The sequence below is a fragment of the Dendronephthya gigantea genome, unplaced genomic scaffold, assembly GCF_004324835.1.
Source record: "Dendronephthya gigantea isolate DGI-Jeju-01 unplaced genomic scaffold, DenGig_1.0 000168F, whole genome shotgun sequence".
Lineage (NCBI taxonomy): Eukaryota > Metazoa > Cnidaria > Anthozoa > Malacalcyonacea > Nephtheidae > Dendronephthya > Dendronephthya gigantea.
This window is the reverse complement of record NW_021163178.1, coordinates 413,992-428,929: the sequence shown is the minus strand read 5'-3', so window position 1 is coordinate 428,929 and position 14,938 is coordinate 413,992. Positions and strand designations below refer to the sequence as shown.

The 14,938-nt window shown below is 37.2% G+C and overlaps 2 protein-coding genes across 2 annotated transcripts in view; one reads left to right on the top strand and one right to left on the bottom strand.

The window, feature by feature from the left end:
* Positions 1-335: 335 nt before the first annotated feature.
* On the bottom strand, positions 336-843 carry LOC114537888 (the record flags this gene model as incomplete). The annotated part of the gene is made up of 1 exon (XM_028558998.1): positions 336-843. A coding segment is annotated over exon 1 (508 nt), but the record flags the coding sequence as incomplete, so codon positions are not given.
* Positions 844-904: 61 nt separating this feature from the next.
* The window catches only part of LOC114537895 (DNA-directed RNA polymerase III subunit RPC2-like), a 74,076-nt gene continuing 60,042 nt past the window's right edge, over positions 905-14,938 (top strand). Inside the window, exons 1-8 of the mRNA XM_028559008.1 lie at positions 905-1,032; positions 1,457-1,505; positions 1,782-1,799; positions 2,588-2,693; positions 2,927-3,023; positions 3,157-3,247; positions 3,516-3,562; positions 3,684-3,743. Coding sequence (XP_028414809.1) covers positions 926-1,032; positions 1,457-1,505; positions 1,782-1,799; positions 2,588-2,693; positions 2,927-3,023; positions 3,157-3,247; positions 3,516-3,562; positions 3,684-3,743 — 575 coding nt within the window. The 5' untranslated portion in view covers positions 905-925. The remainder of the gene's footprint in view (positions 1,033-1,456; positions 1,506-1,781; positions 1,800-2,587; positions 2,694-2,926; positions 3,024-3,156; positions 3,248-3,515; positions 3,563-3,683; positions 3,744-14,938) is intronic.

Here is a 14,938-nt window from a genome sequence, read left to right as displayed (position 1 = left end):
AGATCACAAAACCAGCCTATCCAATTGCTGACGATGGAACCACATGTAAAGCTCAGGCAAATGTGCTACGGTTAGATGCCCATGTAAATTAGTTGACAAGAGCTGTACACACGAATGTAAATGTAAGTACAGAAGTGTTCAAACAAATAGATATATTTTATATGTTCAGTGCTGTTTCTGATCAAATAGTATTATGAAAAATACAGAATAATTCGATGAAATGGGTTTTCGTTATTTCGCAAATTTAAAATGAGTGTACAAACCACTTGGTGACGCAAAAGTATTTCTAATACAAGTATACACACATGAAGGGAAAACTCTACGATTTTTCCTACCCAAAATTGTGAATACCCATCGTGAGCATCTTCTATACGCCGCATGACGAAATATTTTGTGTGTTTGTTCTAACTCATCATCGTCAACCGGCCAATTCTCCTCCAGATATTGTGATACGTCAACGTCAAGAACTTCCTTCGAAAGCATATTTTGAATGAACGATGACAAACTTGTGATACAGTTTAACCCTCGATTCTGTGCATCAGTTAGAATACCATCGTATTCATCGTATTCTACAGCCTTCTCGTGGCAACAGAAACTTTCAATTGTTTTTTCCATGAGTGTACAATTGCCACATTTACACCACTGAAGGGAAGACAGACGCCATCTATTTGCTGTTTCAAATTCTTCGTCGAAATTATCCTCAATCGAAGCTGAGTCGTCAGATGAGTTATCACTGGCTTCTTCTTGATCCTCCTTAACAGTTGGCTCAAACAAATAGGGTTGTATTTGTTCATTATTAATAACTTTACATTCATCTTCTTCGTTGCCTTTCGCAGTTGCCATTGTTGAAGAAACTATAGCAGCAACACAACCCAGGTTGTGACGTCACATGGACATTACGAAAGAATTATAATTTTGTTCAAATATGATTCAAAATGGCGGGCAAACATTCGAAGTACCGAAAATTACATCTGCATTTACTCATGAACGTTCAAAACTGATGAAGGCAATTGACATTTTTAAAACATCTCTGTAAGTCCTCTTTCAGATGAGCAAGAAAAAAAATATATTGCCATTTTCCTTTAAATATATTCTTACCCCAATTCAATCTGAACTTAATCGAACAGCATGAAAACAACGGTATATTTGTTCCTCTTGGAGGAATGCCGTATCATGCGAGCGAAATCGAATCGTGCATCGGAAAATTAGCCAAAGCTGTACACCACAACTCTTGGGAGATAAATCTGGGACGTAGATAAATACGGTTACTTACAAATTTCAAATACTAGAATGGTTCGCGCCATTTCAGACTTGCGACGACGAAAAATAATAAAAAAAAACAAAAACAAAACAAAACCGAGGCGAATTTTCAACTCCGTCGCTGACGCCGGAGTAAAGAGGCAAAGGCTAGTCGCGGGTATGGGAAGTATTTGTAAATTAATTTTCTTAATTTCAGAGTGGTGGGACTTATTGTTAATCAAGAAGACATGCCGTTTAATGAAGTGGTAAGAGAGCATGATGGGAAATAAAATCAGCATACAAAAATTGCACTTAGTGTGTTTAAACCTTGGAATGGACCACGATCTCTTAGAGAAACTTTTGATCTATAGGGCAATTTCAGTTCAATTGTCGTGATAATTTTCGTTCACAACTGGAAAATATACAATTGCCAAACAATTTAATTCAATTTATTTTGCAATCCAGTTTAATTGTTGCATGATTCGATCATTTTAAACATATTCCCGCCCCATGTATTAACCTCTTTTTTCTTCATTGTTTAGGGTATTTGTCCTGACATAGTAAGTATTTCAATCCACATTTATGAAGCTATTCTTTTTGCTTGTTGACGAAAATTCGATGTTGTCCAGCTGATCTGGGTATAAAAATCAACCAATCAGAAGCCAGATCTTCGACAAAACTGAATTATCATTTCCTTCATTGCATATGACTTCGACACTCGAGTATATCAAGTAATTTTATTATATTTATGTGAAAACACGTTTATTTTTTCCCAACATTAAATTAGAATTTGAATTTTTCACCCTTTATACTATTAGTTGGAAGAATAGGGACAAATAACACCAGAACATGATAACTCAGTTTTGTCGAGACGTTTTAAGACGTTATGATCTCAGATCAGCTGGGTATAAATCGCATAATTGACATCTCTTTTGATACTTCTTAGCAATTGAAAATTTTGTTCCAATATACCTCGATCATTTTATTTAACAATTTGTACGAACACTTGAATTTGTTATTTGCTGTTATACCTAAATCACTTGATAACCTTTATCTCACAAAAAGTGAAATAGTTACTATTAGTAATTTTTTTCAGCGGACATTTCTTATAATGTCGTCAAACATAGAAGCCTGATGTACATTCAGTTTACAATCAAACTTCGTGTAAGATCAGGCTTTTTTGCTCGTTTGACGTCATTGTTAGAAAGGTCCATTGAGTGAAATAAATTACTAAAACTGACCGTTTATTAAAATTTCCTTAATATCATTTTAATTATGAGATAAAACGCCTCGATCTTGCCTGCATGAGTTCTTCAGTAGGATACATAATTTAAAAACATGTTATTAGATCATGAATCCACATGGATTCCCATCCCGTATGACAGTTGGAAAATTGATCGAATTGCTTGCTGGGAAGGCTGGTGTCATGGACGGGAAGCGTCGATACGGAACCGGTATGTAAGTCTGTAATTTCTTAATTTTCAATATATTTGTTTGGGATGTCTCTATACTATCACAACACTGACATCTTTCCATACCAGATCATCCACGTATATTTTAATCTTTCTGGTGGGGATCCTACTCCGATAATGCTACACCAGTTAAAAAGTATAGCAATTTAACAAACCGTTTTTTGTATAAAGACTTCACTCCCCGGCACTTAATTTATGGTTTGTTTATTTTTTAGCATTTGCTGGTGATAAAGTACATGATGTCGGTCAAGTCTTGGTTGAACATGGTTTTAATTATGACGGAAAAGATTACTTCACCTCTGGCATAACAGGGTATATAACTATTTCAATGCCAATCAAGAATTTAAACGTTTAGCTTATTTTCTTTACCCTAACCCTATCAGGAAAAGTTTTATGGCTAACTTAACCGAATGGTGTTTAATGCTCATCTTCTATATTTTATTAGTGAACCTCTGGAGGCTTATATATATTCAGGTCCTGTGTACTATCAGAAATTAAAACACATGGTCATGGATAAAATGCACGCTCGAGCGAAGGTAAGATTTTTTAATCATATTTTTACCCGGGTACCAGGGGGTACCAGGGTCTTACTATTGGTAGCTTCAAGCTACAAGTTTTAGGGTGACCTCTGTTAGATGATATTGCAGATATTTAAGATGATAATAAGTAAATTGAATATATATATGTTATTTATTGGCAGCGAAAAACTGGTGAGAAAAACGGACGAGAAAAACTGTGCCCGAGATCTGCAACAACCTTGTCTTTTCTGCCACGTGGGAGTTTACTATTTTACATTTTATTTAGGGCCCCCGAGCTGTGTTGACCAGGCAGCCAACTGAAGGTCGTTCAAGGTGCAGCTGTCAATTCAGTTATGATGAATCTAAAACCGTGAATAGCAATTTAAAACTTCCTGTCACCACTACTGCATGTTGTGTTATGTGTATAGGTTTGAATATTTCTGTTATTATTTAGGGATGGTGGACTACGATTAGGAGAAATGGAAAGAGATTGTTTGATAGGTTATGGAACGAGGTATGGTGTGCCTGCTTAAGGACGAGAAAAGAAGTAAAAAAGGGGGGGAGGGTAATCTGGGAAAATCACACATTTTGTGTGTGCATTTTTTGTAGCTAGCCTACCCCCTCATGCATAGTAGCACGAAAATTTGTTAATCCTGTTAAAGCTCATGACAGTGGAAGACTTATATATAACAATATTTATTATCGAAAACTTATACAACTTACAAGTACTGGAGTCAACTACAACTAACAACTACATGAAACAAAACTTTTATATTGCTAGTGCTCATGCTCCATCTAAATTGGTGCTGAAAAATTATGACCCAACCTTTCAGGGAAATGAAAGATTCAGCGTTGCCAAATAGTTTTTTATTGGTATTTTCATTGAAATATAAAGATCATGTGTGAATTTGTTTTTTGAATCATAAAATGTTGTATTTTTATTTTTAAAAACGTAAAATTATATTTCAAATATTTACGGCATATTTTTATATAACCCACCTTTCGATTCCATTTAACTTGCTATAACTAACCCATTCAAACGTGCATCTCAAAAATAGTGGCCCACCCCTATATTTGTTTATAACAGGTATAGGGGTTTATGACCGGTCCCTCACATAGCGCCTTTCTCCCTTTCCAGTATTACAAAGTGTCAGGGATACAAATTAGCTGAACTGCTGTAAAGTGTTCAAACTACACGGTCGTTTGCAGAATCGTCTTATCCTGAAGACAATCTTTATTTTTAGTCTGCTGCTGGTTGAACGTTTAATGATATCCAGTGATCAGTTTGAAGTCGACGTATGCGCCAAATGTGGTTTAATAGGATATTCCGGCTGGTGCCATTTCTGTCAGTCCTCGCATGAAATCAAGATTCCCTACGCGACAAAACTATTATTCAAAGAACTGATGGGTATGAATATTATTTCCTCGATTAACGTTGAGACCAAGTGTTGAATGAATAATTGTGTGCCAAAATTGTCTGATGGTCGTTTGTAGTTAAGAGTGAGTGTTGGGAACTCAGAACTGAATTGATATACTGATACCCTGACTACTGCCCCATTCAGGCTAAACAGAATATTTCCTCATATATATGTGATTAAATCCCCCAGACTTGGCTGCGTGATAAATCAGGCTGGAAATAACTCACTCAATCTCTTCCAAACAAAATTTCGTTCAATATCTACTGTTTAGAGATTTCGTTGTTCAAATTTATTAAAATAATTACCTCCTGCATATAAAAAGTTTAACTTTTTTACTTATTAATGATGCCAAATGCTGCCATAATTTTAAAATATTGACACAAAAAATGAAAATCGCACGTGAATCTGATGGGGTAAACTAGAGCAGGAAAAATCGCTCAGGGGACAAGATTTTATTGATTTACGTTAGCCAAACACGATCGTGATCTGGAAACCTCGTTTTGGTGTCACTGTAGAAAAATAAAGTTATTTTACCTGCATCTGTTGAAGAAAATATTTTATTGCTTGTGAGAGTAAATCCATCTCATTTAAATCTGCGTCACGTTTAGCCGTGGCATTTTGATCTCTGTGTGATCTTCAGAAATCAAGAATCGGGATGTATTCCTCATGAAAATTCAACATGGCGATTCGTTTGTCAGATTAGCCTGCGCATCAGCCCTTCTTTAGGGTTGCAACCCGCAGGCTAGCAAGCGCCCGGCTCCACAAGAAATGATAATAATATCCACATCAAAACTATGAGCTCACGTCATTCCGACGCAGTTAACAATGTTTTGACGTAATCATCGAAAGGATCTATTTACATAAGAAAAAAAGATTGAAAAAAGTGAAAAAATTCGTCTGATCGAAAAATTCCGCCTGTGGGTAAAACTGCCTTTCATGATTGACTAAATGAGGTTTTCAATGTGTCTTTGCTGAAGTGTTAGCCTTGACATGCAATAGCCTCAAACATTAAATTGTGGTGGCTGAGATTTTGCTTTGACAAGTCTATGTCTTGGTATTACCTAAGCAAATCGCGATACATCACAAACAATCTAGTAGGCAAAATACACAAAAACAATGTCACAGCGTGAATGTGCTCCCTTAGATTTTTGTAGTTCGCAAACAAGGATCCAGGGAAGTAGCTAGAAGCTTAATTTAGAGGGGTGTATATTTATCATTTAATAATATATACCGTATGTTACCAAATATGACCTCGATTAAAAATCATGGGAAAAATCGCGTATTTCTGCCTCGGCTCTGCAGATTCTGTAAAAACCTATTGAAATTCAACACTCAATATTTGCGACTTTTCCATAGTTAATTGTTCTAAGCAAAACGCGGCCTCGACATGGAAATTTTCACCAAGATATTTCAACGAACCAGTATCAGATCACATTTTCTCCATTTATTTTTAATTCGTTGCAAAAAACATATTCAACAGCGAAAGGAGGACGCGTCCAAATGTAAATAAACCGCATGATACATTCGCTTTGTCTTACACTTTGCCTTTGGAATTCGAGCTTATATAGTTATATTAAATCTTCAATCCTGTGCAAACTACGACGTGTCTGTAATGACCTCAACTCACCGAACATATAAGAATGTTTAATACAAAACATAGGATCCTTTTTATATACAGCTAACAATAGCATATTGGGATAGTGGAATACTAATTCATGCATACTAATTAACTAATACTAATTACCGGATACTACATTTCTCCTTTTTTTCCAAAGATAGGAAATAATTAAAATATAAAACTACTATTAAACTGTTAGAATGTCTTTTAGTCCCTATCAGTTCCCTTAAATATAGATTATAAGTAACCCCTTTTTTTTTTACCATTTTCTGCTTTTGCTAAATAATGTTGATACTTAAATGTTCACGTTATGTAGTCTGTCAAATATAATGGTTTTTTTCTGTTCCTCGTTGATCTTCTTAGTGGTTGTAGTTTCTCAGGTGGTGGTAATTCAAGTTGTGGTTTATCATCTTGTTGAGTTTCAGCCTGTTGAATTTCCATTCCTGGGGTGTTTCTAGTTTCTTCTCCTTTGTTGGTACTTGCGTTACTCTCTGCGTGCTCTTGATGCTCTGTTTCATTTTCGCCAAAATTCTTCATCAAGGTTTCTCTCATTCTCTGAAATTATTTCTTCTTCATCTGTTCGTCCTCGATGTTCATTTCCACGGACTAACATGTTCACAAGCTTGTACTGGCTGGCGTCGCGATAGACTTCTCGACCATCTTTAATCCGTCTAGCTGCGATGCTTGATCCATTAACACGAGTTGCGATATAGATTGCAGGCTCGTATGCTGTTGACCACTTATTTGTCTTCTTCTGCTTCAGGAGAACATGGTCACCAACAATGAAGTTATGCTCTTTAACGTTTCTTTTGTGAGCTGTGCGGGTCATCTTTTCTTTGTATGCCCCATCCTTCCTGTTAATTGTAGCATCCTCTGAATTCTTAGGATCTGATGAACTGGCTTGATGGTCCAATTTGGTCCTCACTAGTCTATTCATCATTGCTTCATATGGTGTTGCACCGTTGGCTGGATGTGGTGTCGATCGAAATCCAGTCAGCATTTCTTGAATTGCTATGGTACTACTCTGACCTTGTAGGTGTGCGATCTTCTCTGTCTTGTTCAGAAGTTTCATGAAACTTTCCGCTTCACCATTTGCTCGTGCATGTCCTGGGGTAACCCGATGATGTTGGAATCCTTCGGTCCTCGCAAATTCGGCAAATTCTTTGGATTGGAATGGTGGTCCATTGTCACTTTCAAGATATCTAGGAGTTCCATGAGTGGCAAACATGGTTTTCAGCTTCTCTTTCGTTTGTGAGAAAGATGTAGAACTAACTCTTACAACTTCAGGGTATCTAGTCCTTTTGTCGATAGCTACAAGGTTATAATGGCCATCGGGATACGGTCCTCCAAAGTCCACAGCGATTACGTCCCATGGTTTCTTCGGTATCGCCGTCGGTTTTACTGGTTCTTGCTGGTGTTGCTTTGTTGTGACTTGGCATTCAAAACATTGCCCAACGATCTGTTCCACCATTGTACTCATAGTCGGAAACCAATACTTCTCGCGAAGCATTTGTTTAGTTTTGGTCATGCCCAGATGTCCTAAGTGATGTGCTGCTCTGACAACTTTCCTCTGTAATCGTGTGGGAATAACAATCTAGTCCATCCGGAAAATAATGCCATTGACAGAGTACAGCTCGTACCGTATACCATAGAAAGGACTGATGTCTGGATCCTTCCTGTATTGCTCCCAGTCTCCTCTTAAGATTCTCTCTGACAGTTTCTGGAGTTGGGTATCTTCCTGCGTCTCTTCTAGAATTTGATCAACAACGACAGCATGTTCTTCAGTAATAACCTGTTTCACAACTTCCTCTATGGTGTCTCGACTTGTCTCTGGTAGTGGGTGTCTTGAAAGGAAATCGAGTGGATCTGCTTCATTCTTGCCTGGATTGTATACAAGTTCGAAGTCAACATCCTGCATACCCATCACCCACTTCTCAATTCTTGGGGGCAGCTTGATGGTAGCCTTGTTAAATAGTGGAATTAATGGCTTATGTGCAGTGATGATCTTGAATCTTGGTGCTCCGAGGAGATAAATACTAAATCTGTTCTTGGCCCAGTGTACTGCTAAGGCGTCCTTCTCGGTCTGACTATACCGTTTCTCTACTTCCGTCATCGTGCGACTAATAAAATGAACTGGCTGCAGTCCCTTCTTGGTTTCCTGAAATAGTCCCGCAGATAGTCCCTCGTGATAGCTGGCTTCGACTCTCACAATTATTGGTCTAGTTGGGTTAAAGAAAGCCACAGTGCTTTCGCTGGTGATGCTCTCTTTAACTTTTCTGAATGCTTCTTCTTCCTTCGATCCCCAATGGAATTTAATGTCTTTGTGTATTAATGCTCTCAGCGGTGCAGTAATCGATGAATATCGAGGGATAAACTTCGACAAATAGCTTGTCATACCCAAAAAACTTCGCACAGCCTCTTTTGACTCAGGTGCTTTGCTTTCTTGCACTGCTCTAATCTTTTCAGGGCTTGGTTTAAGTCCGTTTTGAGTGAATCGGTGTCCATAAAAGTCGATTTCTTTGACACCAAATTGGCATTTCTCGAGGTTGAATGTGATTCCAAAATCAGCCGAAGATGTCTTACCACTTGACCGAAAAATTCGTCATCGGAACTTGTTGCAGTATCTGTTGCGTCTTCCGACATTTTCTTGATTGATCGTTTTTGCTTTGGGAACCTTGTTGGTCGATCTCACGCTCGTGACTCGATTTTTCCGATCGCCTTTTTGCGTATCCGATTTACTTGATCTGCAAACTATCGCGAAGTGATTGTACTTTTGACACTTCTTGCATTTCTTGCCATACGCCGGGCAATTCTCTCCACTGATGTGAGTCCTTGTTTGTCCACAGTAATTACATGGCTGTGTTCGACGTCCCAACGGTTTTCCCACATACGGTGCTCGTCTCCTCTTATGTCGTCTCTCGTTGTTCACGAACTTCACCTCTTCATGTCCGGGTAATTTCATATCGCGTACTTGAAGCGATGTATCCTCCATTTGCGCCGCTTCCATGAGAAATTGTGACAAATTCCACTTCTTGTTGATAGCCTTTTGGATCAATACCCGATTATGAGTCGTTTGAATGAGGTGTTCTAAGATTCGTTCGTCAGAATTCCCTTCGAATTCACAATCATTAGCCTTCTCTCTCAGTCGACTTGCATATGCCGCTATTGTTTCGCCCTGATTTGGTCGGAGTTTAAGGAATAAATATCTGGCGTGATGTTTGTTTTTCTTGGGTGTGAAATAGTCGTTTAGTTTTGTCCTCAGTTTGTCGAATTCATCGAGTTCCCCTGCCGGATTAGGTAAGCTTTTCTCAAGCCTAGCTATTTCTTTACCGCCATAAATAATTAGGGCGTCTTTCTTGTCAATCGGGTCGCTTATTTTGAAATAACGAAGCTCTCGTTCGATTTCTTCTAACCAATCGTCCCACGCTTTACCCGTAGTAATCTGATCATCTCCTGGTGCAAAAGGTCGTATTTTGAGGTTCCTTGTTTCTGTTATAACACGAATAGTCGATGCTTCGGCACTTGCTGCCTGCTGTTGTTCGCTATTAGACATCATTTGTCGATTTATTCGAATGTTCTTAACGTTCTTAACCGAAAACTATTCCATATTTCGCTGCTCAAGGCGGATCTTTACTAACTCTAAGAGTTTTTTTTTTTATCCTCGTCGCCAATGTAATGACCTCAACTCACCGAACATATAAGAATGTTTAATACAAAACATAGGATCCTTTTTATATACAGCTAACAATAGCATATTGGGATAGTGGAATACTAATTCATGCATACTAATTAACTAATACTAATTACCGGATACTACAGTGTCAAAGCGCCCATACACGACCACATCATCTTGTTAAACGGCGAAATAGCAGTGATATTATTAAAATAGTACCAGAATCAACATGTATTAATATATTCTTACCCCAATTGAATCTAAACTTAATCGAACAGCATGAAAACAACGGTTTATTCGTTGCTCTTGGAGGAATTGCCGTATCATGCGAGCGAAATCGAATCGCGCATCGCAAAATTAGCCAAAGCTGTACACCACAACACCGCGGAAAAACGTCTGCGCACGCGCCGAAATATCAAAATATTATGGTAAATCTAAATATCAACTTTTGGAACAAAACATGCCCATTATTTGATAAAATATAAGTTAAGAAAAGGCAAAAATATACAAGACGGCCAGACAGAACATAAATTAAAAGCCTTCTAGCATTTAGAGTATCGAACGAACTGGAATTCACGGTAAATTTTCCTTTTTTTACGGGGTGGCTTTAGAATATTTTTCGAAAACAAAAGTTTAAACCTAAAAGTTAAGAAAACCCGCGGAAAGTTAAGCTTTCTAATATATTTAAATTGTAAAATACATCTTAATTTTCAATCATTGAGAACACGCAAACGTCTCGTATCTGGCGACATATTTTTTTTTAATAAAACGTATCTCAATTAAAAGTTCGGAAACTGTCGTTGCTTATTTGATAAACAAAATGTTTGAGACGAAAAATTTGTCAACAGTCACCCTTTACCAGGTGTTTTTGTAGGATGCCACTTCTAAGACTCTCTGGACGTTTTTTCTCTTAGTTTCTGTAATGCAGTGTTTATTTATGCCCTCGAAATATGGATTTGAAGACACGAATGAAATCACTCCTTTTTACCGCCATTTTTAGCCTTCGGAAACGTTCGGAACCGCTTTTTAATTATTTTTAATCTCATCTTAATCTCATATTTTCAATCTAATATATATATATATATATATATATAACCTAGCTGCTCACTGAAATCTTAAAGATGACTGCCAATACAATTCTGGGGCCGGTTGTATCAAGCCCGTTTAGCTTAAACGGTGGATACGTCAAAATTAAATAACACTCTTACATCTCTCTTGAATGAGTCAACTTGAATATTATGCACTGAATATGTAGTAATACGATAGACTTGCTTTCTATTTAGAACTTAACCACCGTTTAAGCTAAACGGGCTTGATACAACCGGCCCCTGGTGTTAATGGCACCGTACCAAGTTGTAGGCTACGATTACAAGCTTTGGCTGATGGCGCAAGCAAACAACGCGCGAGAATGACGAATCTCGTGGTCGTACTAATTGGGAAAGCTAAAGCTCCCCTATTGGCAATCTTTCTACGTTCTCTAGGAAGTGAATAAGTGATTATTAGAAACACTACTCCTTCCAAAAACCTTTAAGGCCGGCGCACACTAGAGCTATGTGCTTAGCAAAAAGTCATTCGTGGCCATCGGCGTAAGCCAGTTGCTCTCGTGTGCGGGCGACTTTTTCGGCGACTTTTGGCACGAATGACGAAAGTCACTGGAAAAGTCGCCCGCACACGAGAGCAACTGGCTTACGCCAATGGCCACGAATGACTTTTTGCTAAACACATAGCTCTATTGTGCGCCGGCCTTTAAATTGATTTTGAACGCTCATCAGAATTAAAAACAATAAAATAGGATTGCACTTTATAATTTTTACTAGGTAAAATTTCAATACCAAATGCCAGTACTTACTAATACTGATTTAATACTAATTAAATACTTAATTATGATTCAATAACAAGTGTAATGTAAGGTACTACATTTATCTGTCATAGTTAATTAGTTGACAAATTAGTTCCCGTAAACATTAACCCAAATCCTACAAAATCTTATTTACAGAAAAAACGAGTTACACCATGAAATAACCAGACTGCTTTTATAGAACAACAAAGTGCATTAAGGCGGATGTCATCATTTAGCGCAAAATGTCGCCCGATCGAATTTTTATGCTCGCTTTGTAGTTAAAACGGTCGAGTGGAACTAATCTCATAGGATGAGCTTGAAATTTCAAAAGAATACAATCAGAAAAATCGATCACGCGACATCGATTATACATCTCTCATATGTAGTCAATATTTTATTCCCTTTTTACAGGCTGGAAATTTTTTTCTAACACAAATGATAAAAACAGGAAACCCAACTATTATTCTAACACCCGGCTCCATGCACAGTCTCTAGTTGGTTAAAATATATAGCTATAATAATTATATCCAGAAACTAGACTAAATCACACGTTATATCACATGACCTATTGGAATATTGATCAAATGGGATCATTACGGATAAAATAAAAAAAAGGGGTGCCAGGTAATCTCTGGTATGTGCCTATATGACACGAGTACGTATATTTTATCGTAGAGGTTGTCATCGCGTTCTCAACTATAGCTTTTAGTCGTAGAAAGAATAGGGAGTTGTTTATAGTTCAGAAAATTACAGAAAATATGTTTATTAACGAAGTAAGTATAAGGCGGCTTTCCACCGTCGAGTTTTTTGCATGTACGTAAACGCAGGTAAAAGCTTAAAAACTTCTAAGTTGTTGTATAATTAAATTTATACCAGGAAAACACACCAAATCATCAACAGAATCGTTGATTTTTTTTCTTAAGTATTATTTGAATGATTTTAAACTTTTACGTGCGTATTAGAAAAAAGAAAAATTACTTCTGTTCATAATCCAATCCAGAGCAGTGGCGTAACCAGCCTGACGATTTAGTCCCGCGATGCCTAATTTTCATTTATTATCATTATTCATTTACTTAATAGACCATTGTGTTCACAGTTGCTCAACACCAAATTTTACCATAGCATCACAGAAGGACTAATTTGCCACGCTGGCCAAGCCAAGTAAATTATTGTGATCTCAGTAGCACTCCACACCGACATCACGATCATGTGTGCAGGGTAAAGTAGGCATATTCCATCCAGCATGTGAGCAATCCCAGATATATATTTCATTATCACCATAAATGCAGCTGACTTCAGAGAGCAATACAGGACCACTTCCTTCACCAAAGTGCCTCATAATTCCTACTCCAGCGAAACCCAATTGACGACAGATGACCTCACCAACCTCAGACGATACCGTTTCTCTATTTTCTATATTACAGATTGTGCCCCAGCCAAATGTTGGATGATATATTTCCACTCTTCCGCTCATGTTAGTACTTGAATCATTTAATCGAATTTGCAGTTCAGAGATGGCTATAATATAGAATTTGTAAACAATTATACAGATGTGAAGATATATTCGCCGTTGTTCCTGCACCGCACAATTGTTATTCAGTGTTAATGTTTTCTTCTTTAAGCAAAGTTTTTTATGGGTTCAAGTCAAATCATATAATATATTATAGTAATAGAGAACTTGGTGTAGAAATATTTAAAGAATCCCTGCACCTATAGCACGATTCAACAAAATCAGTTGAGCATATATAGGCATAGTCATATAGTCGGGTGTTTCATGAACACAGACAAAGATTCAAGTCTTAGAAAGAAGAAGAACATTTTACAGGATAAACACCTAAATCGTTCTTTGCCCCCCCCCCCCCCCATATCCTTAATATAAATTTTCGTGGAGGATTTTAGTCATTCCTTGAAATTCAAAAATATATTTAAAAACCCGATAATTTTTTATGATAAAACTTAGAGAAGTTTATGTATCTTGTTAGAGGGTATGCGAGCTAGATGCCGTAAAAACGTCTTCCAATTTTGTATGCCAAAAGTGCCGAAAAAGATAAGATTCTTACTTCAAAATTACCATAGATATTCGCTACGAGGCCTCAGGAAGGTTGTATAACAGGCTTGAGGGAAATTAAAGAACTAAAATGCGAGCATATACCTGAGCATGTAACTCCATCGAAAATAGTCCCACTCTTGCAAGTGCAAATGAAAGAACCTGGTGTGTTTTTGCACGAGCGTTCAAAACCTTTTTGATTGCATGGTGACGACATGCATTCATCGATATCTAAACGGAATAGTAACGATATCTGAAAGTATATAGTAACTATGAATTCTATTATTATATTCGTTTTGAAATCAATTGTGTTTCTTGCAATCTGATTGGTTAAAAATTGTGTGATTAATTCCCAAATCGCACTATTTTTGAGCATTAATCACATCATTTATAAGCCAATGAGATTGAAGCTCTGCACCACAATAACCAATCAGATTTAGTATTTCAGTCCAATCGAATTACGGGGGAAACTCACAAAATTCTATTATTGTGAGTTTTTAATGCCCCGCAAATTTTCTTGACATTACTCGCATTTTACACTGTTTACGGTTGTTTCAGCCAATAAATCGTTTTTGAATTTGTTTAATTCTTTGTGTGATTTCAAAATGAGTAATAATAAAGTGGAAATTGCATTTCGTGTCGTGCAATTTTGGTGTGAAATCAAACTTGTGATTACAAATTTTCTAATCACGGGTTTGATTTCACACCAAATTGCACTCCACTCAGTGTAATTACTATTATTAATTGTTCTGTCTAGCTTAAATACTCCTGTCTGAGACTTTATGATTTAATTCAATATGGGAGACAGTAGTTCTGGCGAGTAGGTCTACCCGAGAGGTATTATTCTCTTTGTTTGCCAAAGACATTTCCTTTTTTAAGAAGAATTCTATTGTCTTTTAAAGTAAAATAATGGTGAGGCATCGACATACATTTTTAGAAACACGAGAGTTTGGGAGAACGAGAAATAATCTAAAGAAAGGACGCACGCTTTTCTTTCATAATCGGTCCTTTAGCCCGGACCATCATCAGTGGAAAAAAGTGTTGTGATCAGCTGCTCCTATTATTAAAATCGCACAACTAAATTGTGTTGTTTCCCCAAACCAACGTCCAAAT